Source organism: Alternaria ethzedia (genome assembly GCF_023757985.1).
Source record: "Alternaria ethzedia strain BMP 0044 chromosome Unknown scaffold_4, whole genome shotgun sequence".
Lineage (NCBI taxonomy): Eukaryota > Fungi > Ascomycota > Dothideomycetes > Pleosporales > Pleosporaceae > Alternaria > Alternaria ethzedia.
Genome location: NW_026056197.1, coordinates 1,572,192 through 1,587,857, shown reverse-complemented (window position 1 = coordinate 1,587,857; position 15,666 = coordinate 1,572,192). Strand labels below are relative to the sequence as shown.

General features: G+C 54.0%; 3 protein-coding genes across 3 annotated transcripts; 2 read left to right on the top strand and 1 right to left on the bottom strand.

Annotated features, from left to right (window-relative positions):
- Positions 1-1,135: 1,135 nt before the first annotated feature.
- On the top strand, positions 1,136-3,622 carry J4E87_002663 (uncharacterized protein; the record flags this gene model as incomplete). Its single annotated transcript, XM_049374299.1, has 5 exons — positions 1,136-1,140; positions 1,204-1,853; positions 1,952-2,262; positions 2,331-2,441; positions 2,690-3,622. The coding sequence occupies 5 exons, from the start codon at positions 1,136-1,138 to the stop codon at positions 3,620-3,622; spliced, it is 2,010 nt and encodes a 669-aa protein (XP_049236439.1).
- A 2,306-nt stretch (positions 3,623-5,928) lies between these two features.
- On the bottom strand, positions 5,929-7,012 carry J4E87_002662 (uncharacterized protein; the record flags this gene model as incomplete). The annotated part of the gene is given in 4 exon segments (XM_049374298.1): positions 5,929-6,242; positions 6,295-6,703; positions 6,718-6,848; positions 6,952-7,012. 4 exon segments carry the CDS (start codon positions 7,010-7,012, stop codon positions 5,929-5,931), a joined length of 915 nt encoding a protein of 304 aa, XP_049236438.1.
- A 2,107-nt stretch (positions 7,013-9,119) lies between these two features.
- J4E87_002661 (uncharacterized protein) lies at positions 9,120-13,937 on the top strand (the record flags this gene model as incomplete). Its single annotated transcript, XM_049374297.1, has 6 exons — positions 9,120-10,498; positions 10,785-10,855; positions 10,905-12,317; positions 12,368-12,573; positions 12,624-13,431; positions 13,483-13,937. The coding sequence occupies 6 exons, from the start codon at positions 9,120-9,122 to the stop codon at positions 13,935-13,937; spliced, it is 4,332 nt and encodes a 1,443-aa protein (XP_049236437.1).
- Positions 13,938-15,666: the final 1,729 nt, after the last annotated feature.

Sequence of the window (15,666 nt, the reverse complement as noted above, 5' to 3'; positions counted from 1 at the left end):
GCAGTCCATTCTCGACGGTCTTCGTTATCACATCAACCTATTGGTAGATGATCAAGGCGCCAACACGGCCGAACACGATTTCTGGGGACCATAGAGGTCGGCGAGATACACATATCGTCGACTGAAAGGTTCGCTAGCGACTGTGGCAAGCGCCAGCGCCTAGTGCGCTTCTTTCTCCCGCCTTGTTCACGTATGAGAAGCTCAGACGACTCACCGGAGTTCCTCAATGATCTCCGAGGCCCCCTATGAAGGCCTGAGGAATTATGTATAATTTCTTATTTCCATTTCCATGATTGGTCATAGCTGAGTTACCAAGGGGGGATATTTCAACAAAGAAAATGTCCGAACGCAGCGGCAGGATCACAGCGTGATAATCGAACAAAGGAGGAGCAAAATGATCTTCGGCAATCTTAACATTTAGGTGTCGAAAAGTCCTTTCTGAATGCCTAATGAGGCATTTCTTCGCGAGAGCACAGAATTTAGGAACGCGAACACTAAGGCTTCACCATTTTCGCCCCGTCAGCGGCGTGCTATTGACGGCATACAAGCCGGTTTTGTGCTGCCACAATGCTCGAAGACTCCGAAGAGGCCGCATTACGTTGGCGAGTGGAACTTGTTGGTGGCATACCAAGTCTTCGCGAGTGTGCTGAGGCTGCAGCAGATCTAGCGAAATCACACCCATCTCATGTCTTACTCGCTAGCGGTAGGCTATTTTCACATCGCTAAAGGCAAAAGTAGTGCTCACTGGCCGGTGAAGACCTTTTCAGCCCGTAAATCACAAGGTTGTTCAGCTAGGCCATGGTAGACCAAGTCTTCGTATGGATGTGTTCAGAACTCCGGGCTACGGGTGAGTCAAGAGTGGCGCGGTCTGGACTACACATTGCGAATGGGTGTAGGTGCGAAGAGCGCATCTGCTATTTGGTGACGGGACGGGTGTAAGGGGGGTAGAGAGTGATAAGCTTACGCCCTCCGTGTCGCAGTTGGTTTTGATCCAAGGGGAAGATGTCTTCAGTGAACGGTATGTCACGCAGTAGCAAGAACAATGCTATATACATCATTGGCCTGGGCCATGAGTACCCGCCCCATTCGGTAAGACAGGAGCAGTTTGAGGACTTCTTGCAGCGCTTGTGCCCCGATGAAGTAACTTCACCAGCGTCAGTCATCCAGTGTCTTCCATAGGAACTATTCGTCCAATGCTAATAGCCTCGCCAGTATCCAGAAGCTCATCCAGTTCAACAAGAAAACCAAGATCGTCTCCCGCCCAACTATCCTCGACTACGCAGGATGGTCCAAAGAGAACACTGCACCGCCGGATGCCGACTCAATCTCCCGAATGTTCCGGACAGAAGGTGTGCAGCTCACCACCTTGGCCTGCAAAGAGGCTATGCGAGAAGCTTGCCTTGAGCCCAGCGACATAACGCACACGGTAGCAGTGACTTGCACTGATCAGAGCAACCCCGGCTATGATCTCTTTGTATGCCAGGAGCTTGGACTTGGCCCAAACGTGCAACGAGTGCTACTTCATGGCGTGGGGTGTGCAGGTGGTCTATCAGCGCTTCGGGCAGCTGCTAGCATCGCCGCTGCCGCATCACAAAGAGGACGACCTGCCCGCGTCCTGGTGATGGCGTGTGAGATATGCAGTCTCTCTATTCAGGCAGAGGTCCAAGCGGCCCGTGAAGACGGTAAGCTACACGTAGCTCCAGCGCTATTCTCCGATGGCGCAGCGGCGCTAGCAGTATGCAACGGTCTTGCCCTGGAAGACAAGCAAAAGCCAGTGTTCGAGCTACAAGATTGGGACAGTGTAGTTGTGCCGGGCACTTCGAGCTACATCTCGTACGATATCGAGAAGCATGGTATGTTTCTGTAACGTCCAGTGTTGCATTTCTGTTGCTTTGAGTTGATGTTAATATATTAGCAGGCATGATAGCTACTATCAGCAAACACGTTCCAGGCACAGCCATCGACGCCATCTTGCCCTTGTTCGATCGACTGCGTACCGCCCTCAATACTACTCACGCCGCTGCATTGGCGACTCGCAATCCTGCTTCGAACTTCGATTGGGCTATTCATCCTGGCGGCGCGACCATCCTACAGGGGGCCAAGCAAGCTCTGCAACTCAACGACGACCACATCCGAGCCTCACTCGACGTGTACCATAACTATGGGAACTCTTCCAGCCCAACCGTGCTCATCGTGTTGGACAAACTTCGCCGAATGGGAGAAGGAAGAGAGAACATTGTTGCGACCAGCTTTGGACCGGGGGTTTTAGTTGAAATGTGCATAATGAGACGATGCTGCCAGAACACTACAGCACCATCAAACCCATCTAGCGCACATACGAAGATGTATACTCTATGGCTTTCTCTACACTCACGGTTGTCAAAGAGGTGGACCCAGGTACAGCCGAGGGCCATGAAAGGTATCAAGAGAAGGACGAGCGGGTATGCCTCAATTGTACATTAGTAAATATCTCCGAAATGAATGCACGCGTACATAGAGAACGGTCTCGTGAAGGCTGCGTCGCGGTTGGTGCTGTTCGAGTGCACAGGTAGCGATTGGCTCTAGGCGAAAGTGGGTCCGATGACGTCAACGCGTCCGGATTTCGAAGGGACGCGACTTGCTATGACCGCGTTCTTTCTCAAATCTGAGACACAACGCAACACGCATGGCTCGCACACGCTCGAATCAGCGGTATAGCGAGAACGCTGAAGCAGTTCCACGAGTTCTGAGTGATGATGATGTCAGAGAACCCGATGATCAGCTGGCGACACCATCATCTGCATCCTTCCAAGACCGACTGAAGAAGTTCCAATACACCGAAACGCAGACGGACCAGCGTACAGGACTAACATCCAGATCGCCGATAGAACCTAGAAAGCGCAGTAGGACTACTGTGACGGCGGTCGCAAAGATCGCACCGGAACCTTCCCCACGACCGAAAAAGAAGAGGAAACCCAGCAAATATGCTGATCCATCCAAATACGCGCATCTATCGCCGCTGGTCGACATACTAGAGCCTAATCTGATCTGTATCTTTGTTGGCACGAATCCAGGTGTTCAGACGGCCGCTGCAGGGCATGCTTATGCCCATCCCTCGAACCTTTTCTGGAAGCTGCTCCACTCCTCAGGACTTACCGACCGTCGACTGAAGCCTGAGGAAGATCGGAGTCTCCCTGCTCTTTATTGCATGGGTAATACCAACATCGTCGAGAGACCCTCCAAAGACGCTGCCGAGCTCTCGAAAGAGGAGACTGCTGCTGGTACGGCACAGCTGGATGCCAAGTTCCTCAAATACAAGCCAGAGGCTGTGTGCATAGTAGGCAAGGGGATCTGGGAAGCCATCTGGCGGTATCGCTATGGCAAGAACATGGGCAAGAAAGATTTCAAGTACGGGTGGCAGGACGAGGAGCACAACATGGGTAAAAGCGAGGATGGCCAGGAAGAGCAGGATGTCGATGGCAATGTATGGAACGGGTCCAGGGTCTTTGTTACTACGAGTACGAGCGGTCTAGCGGCAAGTCTGAAGCCGGCCGAGAAAGAGGCCATCTGGAAACCCTTCGGCGAGTGGGTGCAGAAGCGAAGAGCCGAACGGGGCTTTGTGCCTCGGCCAGCGGAAGCATAGGAATCCGGTGACGACGTACCGTAACCCTAAGGGTTGTCAATCACGGCAGTCTTCGCTACTTCTCGTGAAGGAGTCGACAGCGCAACGTATCAACTGTTCAAACGAGCGAAAGATCATCCATGTGCGCTCCTTTCGACTTCCACACTACGACTTCTACGAGCCGCTTTTCTGCTTTGTCTACCAAGCCACGCGTCGTCTAACAGCACGAAACGAAGAGCTGTCATACGGATCGACCCGTTTGTTTGGTACTGACAATCCTGGGATCCCATTGCTTGTATCGAGATTGCGCCTCACCTGCGCCACAAGAAGTCGCTATGTTGGTTAGTCGACTACCCTCAAAGTTCTTTTACCGCCAAGCCGGCTCCCAACCAGAGTGACAAACATCGCTTTTCGGACCGCAGACTCTCCACTTGGTCGCCGACGGCGTATATGCTGACTTGGCGCCGGACGCTTCCGCGCCGCCCAAGGTCCCCGGCATCGATACCACAGTAGCTTTCGGATCTCTTGGTGGTGTTTTCGTCTTCGTATTAGGCCTCACAAGTAGGCCCATGGCAGAAATCTGGTAGGCATGATATCGTCAGAGCACCAGCTTCGTCGCTGCTGTCATGCCAAGGGAACGGACGACTGAGCCACTTTAACTGGCCCGTCTAATATTGCCTGTTGAAAAGTGGCGCCACAGCTAAGCTACTTTGGTCGCTAGCGTCCGGAACGAACGGCAAGCTCGCATATGCAACCCAACAGCACCTCACATGTGCCATTCACGAAAAGGTCATTTCAGCTCGCGCTTTTCCCGAATCCGTGGTAGGAAGTATCGAAAATGTATGCATACGATGTTTGTTCACTATGTCTCGCATTCTGAACAGATATCCTTGCAACACCGCACCACGTAGCAAAGCAGCGTAAATCGTACTGTTCGCACGCAGAACGAAACGCTATCAAGTCATGCGCCTTACATACCAAGACTTTGCACACGCGTATGACAAGGGTCGTGCGTCCATCGTCACAGCAGTGGCTTGCCTGGTCCCACTCATGCCTCAGCAAGCCCGAGCATATGCCACAGCTACGCGCCCTGACTGCCACACATGTGGCGCCGAGCAAAGCTCACCCGCAGCCGTCCAAAAGTACGGAACGTATACCGGCATGGACGCGGTGAATTACGATGAGCACGTTGGGTCGTGCATAGCCTCTCGCACCCTTTACCTCGCAGATCCGGTGTTGCCGTTTGCCGAAAGCAATAGCCAGGCGCGTCAAGACGTGCAATCTTAAAAGACACGGGTTGGTCCCCCTAAAAGTTCCACTTTGCTGTGCCACACATATCGTCTGCCACACTCCTCTGCCACAGCACACCCTCACCACCAGCCTCTCTTCACTTGCCACACCACGAGCTAGACGCTTCACCAGCCACGAGCCCGCATCTCTATTCCAACGTCAGGTCTACAACACCAAATTATTAAATATGAGCTACCCTGCTCCCCAACAACCTGGCTACTATGGCCCTCCGCAGCCGGGCTATGGGCCACCGCCTCAGCAACCGGTAAGTCTAATCTATTATCATAACGTGCAATTGCGAGTTTGCGGTGATTTAGGGTGTGGCTGACGCTGTTCGTGAATTAGATGTACTATCAGCAAGGACCACCGCCGCCACAAGAGGAACCAAAGAAGGAGAGGGGATGCTTGACTGCTTGGTAAGTGTTTTCTTCCTTTTCGCAACACTGGCTGGGTGTTGCATAGTTACAGAACATGGACAGAGCTAATGCGACGACTAGTCTTGCGACCTTGTGCTGCTGCTGGCTCTGCGGTGAGACATGCGAATGCTGCCTCGATTGCCTGGACTGCTGCGACTGCTGCTAGCCACGCTCACTACAGCACGCGACACGGTGAAGACGATGGTTTAGAGGGAAAGGGATGAATACACGCTCACTACGTTCTCTCGTTGCAAGGGCGCCGATATCCATGGGTTTTCGATGGGGGCACAACGGGGGAGAGGTATGGGATAATGGCCTGCAGAGGTAGAGGTACGAAGTCAGTATATGTCTCACATGCACTTCGTACAGTCAGAACTTACCTTGGTTCGTCACTGCAGTGACGATGGAGTTAAGTGGTATTGCCTTAGTTTGCACAAATCTGAAACTGTTTTCTTTGAATACGAGTGAGAGAATCACAAGTTGGCTGATCTTTCCTTCTTTGCATCATGCTAACGATACTCGTGGCTCATAAGTTTTAGAAAATACCTGTCGTTACTTTCGTGATCCGTCCTTTTCCCACGCACCGATCGATCGATCGACCGACGACCGAAAGTCCTGCGTTTAATCGTCGTAGTTCTCTTCGAGTTCCTCCTGATACTCCTCCTGCGCCTCGATGAGCTCCTCGCGCTTCTCCTCCATGGACTCACGGTCACTACTTGAGATGGAGTCACCGTCGGCGTCATGGGTGGGAACGGGAGGGGGCTCCTCAAAGGCCGGGTGGTTATCATAGTCATTAGGGCCTGCTGGAGGAGGAGCGCCATAGGCGGGATCAGCCCCGTACCCCGGGTCAGCACCGTAGCCGCCTGCACCAGCTGCGGGAGCCGCCGCCGGAGGCGCATATGACTGCTGCTTCTCGTCGTCGCTGCTGTCGTCGGCTAGTATGTGTTAGTCGCGCTGCCGCATGTTATATACACAAAAGCAACATACCGAGTTGATGGCCAATGAAGGCACCGGCTGCGATACCTCCAACACCAGCGGCGGCGAGCATGGCACCAGAATGGCCCTTCTTCTTCTCGGCCTCGTTCGTGGCAGCTCCAGACTGTGTGTAATCGTGTCCCTGGTGGCCGTGGGTGTTGCCGAATAGGCCGCGCTCATCATGACCGGCTGGAGGCATGTAGGGTGCGCCTGCTGCGGGTGGGGCATATGGGCCAGGTGGCATATGCGAAGGAGGGTCCCATTGCGTGCGACCAGTTGATTGCTCAATGTAGAACCATCGCTGGCTGTTCTGGTCCCATTGCTGAGTCCAGCCCGGTGGCATCGGCGGAGGCGCTCCATACGGCGCTGGTGGACCTGTGGGGGTGGGGGCGCCGCCATAAGGCTGCTGTTGTGGATAGCCCTGGGGTGGGTAACCTTGACCTTGAGGCGGATATCCTTGGGGTGGATATCCTTGTCCTTGAGGAGGACCCTGAGGCGGGTAGCCATGACCTTGAGGTGGATAGCCTTGGTCTTGGGGAGGACCGCCTTGTCCGCCTCCATAGTAACTATCAGAAAGTGCGCGATCACCAGGGCCAGCACCACCGGGAGCAGCCTGGGAGTCTATCCGGATAAGTACTTAGTCTCTTTGTTTGTTATAGAGTTACTCACCGGCTGGCTTCTTGTCGTCGTCATCCATGAGCTCCTTCATCTTCTTCTTGAGGAAATCCATGGTGGGTTCTTAGCTGGCAATTGTGTATTTATCTTGTGAGTGTCTCTAAGAAAACAGTATGTGGGGTAGCAGGAAGCACAGAGAGAAGCAAGTATGGAGCTGATGATATGCGAGGGGCGCGACAGGACTTTAAAGCAAATGGATCTGTGCACAGTCCGTTGCCAGCGGGGCATCTCACAGCAGCCCCGGAGCGCACTGCCCCAGTTGTCTTTGAGCAAATCACTCATGCTGTACATGCTTGGCCAGATGGAGATGGCATGAGGGGAAGCAGCACGGCTTCGAGTGGAGGGGCATGTCGAAGCTGACCACTCTACTGACAGGCGGGCAGGAAAAGTGGGGTGATGAACCGGCCTGATACGTCTGGCGGCTAGCCGGAGCTCCATGGTTTGCAAGAGTTCTATTAGTGAAGCTTGGCGTGGATATATGAGGGCCGCTTCGCTGCGCGTTCAGTGTTGGGTCGTGGAGATGTGCTCATTGACCTCGTGCGACGACCAGTCGAGGACGGTTTTGATTGATCTCGGTGTTCCAGTTCTTTCCTTTCTGATCTGATTGCAGTACTCAATTTCAATAGTGTGAAATTTCTGCTCCAGCACGGAAGCAAGGGATCGCTATTGATGGGCGTGGATGGCACAGCGTGGTGTGGCTGGGATTGGCGACGCATGCGCCATTAATGCCCTGCCACGGTGGCTAAATTTCGAGGCAGCTGCAGCCGAGACGACTTGTGCCCCCATCGTGCCACGATATCTGCAAACACGAAGTGTCGCATGCTGCATGATGTCACTCGGGGATGCGATGACCTCAACCATGTTGCACCGCCGCGCATGTTTTCAGATTGTCGTCGCAAACGTAGGTGGTGGCAGGCGATAACGGCGAGGCTTCTCGATGCCAACGGAATGCTTTGAATGAGCACGAGACTAATCCGCTGACAAGCAGGATGGACTGCATGCGCAGTTGCTTCAAACCTTGATGATACCGTTTGCGCAGTTGATATGGCAGGTACAGTGATGGGTCGTATGGGTGCGGCAACGGTGCCTGGAGAGAATGGCAGATGGTCACGTGACTATGAGTCGAAAACATCAGGTCGGCCCGGGCCCGGACGCGGAACGGTGCGCACACGTGGGAATGGCACAACAAGCTCACCCATGGTTGGGAGGTGCCGAGAATCAACCGAGAGGTTGTCCAGTGCGATTATCTCGTCTCTCGCGGTTGACGATGAGACAGGTAGCAGGTGGTGAAGAGGAGGGAAGGCTTGGCGGTATTCGCGTAGTGTGAACTGGATGGAGGTACCATCGTAAGAAAGGGGCGACCAACACAGATCAGCACACGGCGGAAAGAAGCATCTATTAGTGTGTTCCTGGAAGAAAATTACAAGCTAGAAGAAACCAAGTCCACGTTTCCAATATCTTGGGCTTCTCGAAGTTTACCTAGGTAGGTTCAAGGTTGCGACGATGCAGAGGGTCATGTGTTGAATGGGTGCGGGTCTGAGGCTCGAGTCTAGACCCGTCAGATGCATGACGTGGGGACCAGCACAGTCGCGAAAGCAGCGGTGCACTGACAGGCCACAGCATTCCAGCTGCTGCAGATGGCACAGATGGGCATGTCAGAATGCCATGCACGGCGTCATAGCTGTCCAGGGCGTGTCGAATGTGAAGCTAGGCACGAGAGGATGGTGAGAGCGATCTCGATGGCGATGGACTGGCCAGGGTGTTGCAGGGAGGGCCAAGCACGCGCGCAAGCGAGATCTACAGCTCTGGACGCTCCCGAGGTCCTGTACGCTGGCTGCACCAGAGCGACGGCTGAAAACAAATGTGCAGAGCGACTGTCGCCATCACGATGATGCCCTGAGGACACGACACCCACCGCATCCCACCGTCATCGCTACCGTCGCCGCGCAGCTGCACACCGACCCGCCCAGCCTCGCCATCGCAGAAGCCGCCCTTGAGCGTCCGTCGTTCCCCGGTGTCATCGACTCGGCCCCTACGCGGTGAGACTGCATGCTAGATCTCGAGACGACGCTCCACCACACCGACCTTTGACGTTGCAGCGTGACGTGCGGCCGCCATCAACGGCTTTCGCCCTGCCTGTCGCCTCGCATCCCAGCATTTCTATGAGGGAGCCGCGGTCCATCTTCACAGGTATTGACACGGCGACGCCTCACGATCACGACACCACGCCCGAGCAGCGCAGGCTGAAGTTTGCCCTGTATCACGAGCCTCCAATTACGTCACCCACGACCCCGGACCCGCCCAGCGCCCTCGACGAAACATCCAATTTGGCTATACTGCAGCCTCCATGGACGCCAAACTCGCCGCTTGACCGTCGCCATTGCACTCCGCCGCCGGCTTCTGCGCACGGCGCTCGCCAGGTCATTGGCATAAAGCGCCCTGCTCCTCCCTCCACCGACGACGCCCTCGCGCCTACATCGCCGCACCTACGAGCACCCGCCAGCGAGCCCCTGCACAAGCGCCGAAAAGCGCACCCACGCTCGCGACACTCGCTCGACCACTTCGGCTTCTCCAAGACCGCCCAGTTCCGTCTCGACGGCCAGCCACCTTCGCCGCTGTTCTTCTCCTCGTCGCGCAATATCCGACCGCAGCTGCCCGCACGCTTCTCCACCTCCGAGGCTTACAGGATGCTGAGCAAGACACGCGAGGACAGTGGCATCAAGACCGTCACACTCGCACGGGGCACCTTCAGCGGCCTCAGTCCCCCAGGCCCCTCGGGCGCTGCCAGCGGGCGCACTTCAGAACGCTCAAGCCTGCCCCCCGCAGCATCGCCAGATTCGCGCGACAAGCATGATCCGTTGCGCGTACTGGGATCCATCGGCATAGTCGAGCTGCTCGAGCAGGATGAGCGGCCAACCTTCATCGTCGACACGGGCGACTTTGCAAACTACGTTCCCGAATCGTCCAGCTTGCAGATACTCTTCTCCAACAGTGCCCTCCGACTAGACTCCTCCACCTGGGAGCTGGTAGCTGGCAAGCCTGCGGGCACTCCCTCCGACCATGACACGGCGCACGCAACACAACAATTTCGAGGATGGCTGTTGAGCACTGCAGTCCAGGGAGATGGTTCCGGGGCGAATCCTTCCCCGGTAGAACACGGTGGCATTGTATGGACTTGCTACACCTTGCGGAAACGGTTGCGCGTCGTTTCTGGTACCGTGTCCGCCCCTGCCATAGTTTTGCCCGCTGTAGACGGACCCAACGATTTCGCTATACCTTCAACCTCGTCCGCAGGCCTTGAGTCGGGAGCCAATGGGGATGCCTCCGTATCCTCAGCGCATCAAGGCGAACCGCAAGATTATTTCGGGAGCACCATCCCTACGATCCCCACGGTCCCCCAGGGTGAACCGACGCCTCCCATCTCCGCGCCCCAGCCTGAACCAAACTACAAGAAGTTCGCCGACAGAGGCAATAGCATGATTCCTAGGCTATCTCAGATCGACCTATCCGCAGCGGAAGATTCCTCTTCCTTTGGGAACGAGTGCGTATTGCGAGCTCACACTGCAGGCGACGTTGACCCGTTTCATAGAGAAACTAACACCCACCGAAATGAGCACCACGACATGGGTTTCTTCGACTGGACCAGACTAGCCATATCGCCCTCTCTTCCTCGACACATCCAATTTGCCCGCTCAATCGATTGGGCATCTACACCCTTGGGTCCCATCGAATACTGGTCCAATGACCTTCGCGCAATGTGTAATCTCATCATGTGAGTTGACTACTATGGCGCGGAACACTTGAACTTCGATTCTAATGGCGATCAGGGCGAGTCCCCATCCTGCAGCTATGTACTGGGGAGAAGAGCTTGTGGCTATCTACAACGAAGCCTATATTGGTAAGTACTCGCGTACTGACATTCAGACATCAATTAACGTCTCGATCAGGGCTTGCAGGGCAGAAGCATCCTGCGCTCATGGGCCAGAGTTACAAAGTAGCTTGGGCAGAAATCTGGGATGAGGTCAAGGGAGTATTCGCAAACGCTCGTCTCACAGGGCAAGCGACTATGAAGGACGACGACTGCTTGTTTATGAAACGCAGCGGCTTCCTTGAGGAAACGTACTTCTCGTGGTCCATCATCCCAATGGTCGGCGAAGACGGCACGGTCATGGGTCTTTACAACCCAGCTTTCGAAAAGACACGGCGGAAGATTGCGGAAAGGCGAATGCTCACTCTCCGCGAAGTCGGCGAACGGACTGCCACCGCTCGGGAAGTAAAGGGTTTCTGGGATCAAGTGCTAATAGCACTCACCGAGAACGAGTTCGATACCCCGGTAGTAATGCTCTACAGCGTAAACGATGAGAATGATAGTGACTCGTCTTCCTTGCAATCTAGCAGCTTGCTTGGCTCGAAACAGTGTTTTCTCGAGGGCTCGCTTGGTGTGCCAGCCGGCCATCAAGCTGCCCCTGACCACATTGATTTGAAAGAAGGGCAAGAAGGATTCGGGCCGGTTTTCCGCGAAGTAATGAAGACCGACAAGCCCGTGGTTGTTAGCATCGGATCAGCTGACCTGCCACATTCCATGATGGACGGACTCGAATGGCGAGGTTTTGGAGATGCCTGCCGCGACGTGGTCATCTGCCCGATCCATCCTACGACTGGTGAAAACATACTTGGCTTCTTAGTCATGGGCATAAATCCGCGAAGGCCTTACGATGACGATTACAACCTCTTCATCCAGCTATTGAGTCGCCAGCTCGCGACCTCTCTCGCTTCCGTCGTTTTGTTCGAGGAAGAAATCCGAAGGGGGCAGAGGGCAGCCCGGCTCGCAGCGGAAGACCGTTACAACCTCTCTACACAGCTCGCTGCACGTACACAAGAAGCCAGGGAAAGCGAGACGAGATTTACGCGGATGGCTGAATTGTCTCCTGCGGGTCTCTTCATTGCTGACCACGTTGGGCGCATAACCTACTGCAACGACACGTGGTATGAAATTGCGCGAGTGCCAAGAGAGCCGGAGATGACCGACAGATGGATTGACTATGTCAAAGACGAGGATCAAGACCTCATTCTTGCGCACTGGAAGGAACTCGTAAACAACACCACTCCTATCAACATAGAGTTCCGATTCAAAGCGCCCTGGGAGGACCGCAACCGGAACAAGAGCGAGACGTGGGTCTTGTTTCAGGCGTACCCCGAGAAAGATGAGGATGGGCAGCTGAAGAGTGTTTTCGGAAGCATTACGAACATCTCTCCACAGAAGTGGGCCGAGGGTTTCCAAAAGAGGAAAATGGAGGAAGCCGTTGAGCTCAAACGACAGCAGGAGAACTTCATCGACATTACGTCGCACGAAATGAGAAGTATGATACTGCTGCGTACGAAAATGTTTCTTATACTGACTACAATCTAGATCCCCTCTCTGCTATCCTGCAATGTGCCGACGAGATCAGCACCATCCTGGGAGATTTCAGAGCGTCAGGCTCCAACGTCATTGACGAGACTGTTTTGGCCGATTCTATAGATGCGGCGCAAACGATTGCTTTGTGTGCGCAGCATCAGAAGCGCATTGTCGACGATGTCTTGACTTTGTCAAAGCTAGACAGCGCAATGCTAATGGTACGGATACGATGTGAAATCCGCGACATCTTTGCTAACAAGTGCGTCAGGTAACACCGGTCGACGCTCAACCACTACAAGTCGTACAGCGCGCCCTGAAAATGTTCGAAGGCGAAGTTCAGACGGCTGGTATCCAGATGGAGTTTGTCCTGACCGATTCGTTCACCAAATTAGGTGTCGACTGGGTGAAGATTGACCCGTCTCGGGTGCTCCAAGTTCTCATCAATCTCACCACCAACGCGATCAAGTTCACTACCACCGAGGAGACCCGGACCATCAAAGTCGTATTATCAGCATCGAGAGAGCGACCGTCAGCCAGCGATCATCCCACCGTTAGCTACTTCCCCATGCGAGCGAAGAGGACCGACCAAACTTGCGGTCCGGACTGGGGCGATGGTGAAGAGATCTATCTGGAGTTTGCAGTGCGAGACACAGGCCGAGGTCTTACGCCGGAAGAAAAGAAGCTCCTCTTCCAACGATTTTCCCAAGCAAGCCCTCGAACGCATGTCCAATACGGCGGCTCAGGTCTCGGTCTGTTCATCTCACGCGAATTGACCGAACTCCAGGGTGGAGAGATTGGCGTTTCTTCTGAAGCAGGCAAAGGCAGTACCTTTGCTTTCTACGTCAAGTGTCGAAGAAGCAGCGAGCCACAAGAGGCTCTCGAAGTTATTCCAACCCCATCCATGTCCAGGAAAGTTTCAAATGCGAAGGACAAGGGCAAGAGGGAATTGCCTGTGCCGTCCAAGATTGCGACTAAGATAAAAGACTTTGCGACGATACCTGCCAAAGAAGGCGATGCGTCAAAGCCGAAGCCAAAGAAGAGAGAACTCAAAGTGTTGATCGTAGAGGATAATCTTGGTACGTCATTGACATTTCCCCTGCCGATATACTCCTACTAACAGGACACAGTAAACCAAAAAGTACTTCAGCGGCAGCTCCACAATCACGGCATCCAAACGACCGTCGCGAACCACGGCGGCGAAGCACTCGAAGCGCTCAAAGCGTCCACTTTCTGGGCGTCGCCCCAGCAATCCCCGCTAGAAGACATATCGGTGGTGCTCATGGACAAAGAAATGCCAGTCATGGACGGTCTACAATGCACCTCTCAAATCCGCTCTCTCGAACAGCAAGGCAAACTCAAGCGACACGTCCCCATCATCGCCGTCACGGCCAACGCACGCAGCGAACAAATCGCAACCTTGCTCGCGGCCGGCATGGACGACGTCGTCAGCAAGCCCTTTAGGATCGGCGAGCTAATTCCCAAGATCGAAGAGCTGGCAAGCAAATTCGGAAACAAGAAGATACCAGGCGAAGCCACGCTCGCTGTGCCCGTCGGGCCGAGCGTGAAACCATATGGCGTATGAAAGAGATGGCGTTACGATTTCAGCAGTTTGGAGTCATGGACTGAGTCGTCGTTCTCCGACGCTACGGTTATGGGCGGTGGGCATGCATACCATGATGGCGTTAGGGAGTCGGAATTTGCATGAAAGCGGTATTACTAGCATGTGCTTTGGCATCGGTGTGTCTGTTGTTTTTGCTTACTGTTACCGTTTTTGGGTCCATTGGTAAATACGCATATGGAATATACCCCAGGGGAGGTTAGGCGTTTTGGTCAATGGATGGGATATACGCATATGCACTAGGATAGTTTGTGCAATGGATAATGAAGACTAGATGTTGGAATGGGTGAGTGATGGTTATATTACCTTGACGCCATCCGAGCGCGCGGATGATTTGAGGTGGACTAATCACCAGTCAGTGCAGCTTCACGCCCCTTCCATATCGATAGACTGCGCTGTCTTGGCACACGCGGTTTGCTCTCACCTCATTGGGAGTGCCCGTGCTCTCACTCACCACAGCTGTCTACGACCCATCGCCTGGGCTCTACACACCTTATCAAAGCTCTTCAATTCGCGGCTCACTATTTTCGTGTGCACTACGAGGCCAGAGCTCATACTCTTGGGCGCGACTTCTATTCTCAGAGGCGACTCTCCCCGCCAAACAACGTCATGTCAACACCAAGCAGCGCGAAAAGGCGCCAGCCCGAGCGTGGCGCCAAGTCGCAGGCAGCGAGGCAACACATGAATACCCAGAAGTCAAAGAGCGGAATGCTCAGTGTTACTCCTAACAGCTACTACCTTGCGATGTAAGTGCATGTTTACGATGTCTAGGTCTAGCTAATAGTACCATAAGAGCTCAGCGGAATGCAAACGAGTCCGGGTTGCTGCGCCTGCCCCCAGAGATACGGAACAAAATCTGGTCCGAAGTTGTATACGCTGACACTGTATGGCTTTGGAGTCTGCCAACCGACCTAGTCCCCAAATTGGATTTACTTCGAGTTTGCAGACAAATACATGCTGAAGCTTGTTTGCTACCCTATAGCCTCAACTCTTTCATGTTCGACGATGTCGGGTTAATTGAACTTTGGCTCAAGGAACAGCTACCCGGACAGATAGCTGCGGTGCAGCGGTTTACGATCTTCTGCGACCAGCTCGATGCTCCCATATGCTCCCTTCCAAATCTGAAGTCTCTTGAAGTCTGGTGCCCGAGCGACGATGAGTGTGGTGGCCAGTGCTGGGCTGATCCTGCACTGCGCAAAGCTATCGAAAACAAGCTGATGGGCATATGGGGTAATTCCGATCTCAACATCACAGTGAGACCGGTGTGATTGGAATAAATAGTTCGGGAGGTACTTCGTACCGTAAAGCATGTGTTATGTCACTTGCTGATTACCTCCAGTACATAACCGAGGGGCGATACCACTTATCGTATTCTCGTTTTCACAGAGAGCTTATGCATATACCTGGGCGAGTAAAAGCGAACAGACTTCAGCGAGATAGCTGCGATTGTTTGAGAGCAAAACACGACATTGAGTTCAGATTCAATGCTGAAGGTTTGGTGTATTTTGTTTGCTCTTCCGCGTTTCGGTATTACCCTTCAAGCACACGTCATGGAACACACGACGGATTTCTCAGTTTGACCATACTTCTTCATTGGGATTAACTATTGGTGCGATTTTGGTGTGAGCTTCAGAAGTTTTGCGCAGCCTATTAGCGTTAGGTCATTGTAGTACCGTGGAACAGAGGCATGATA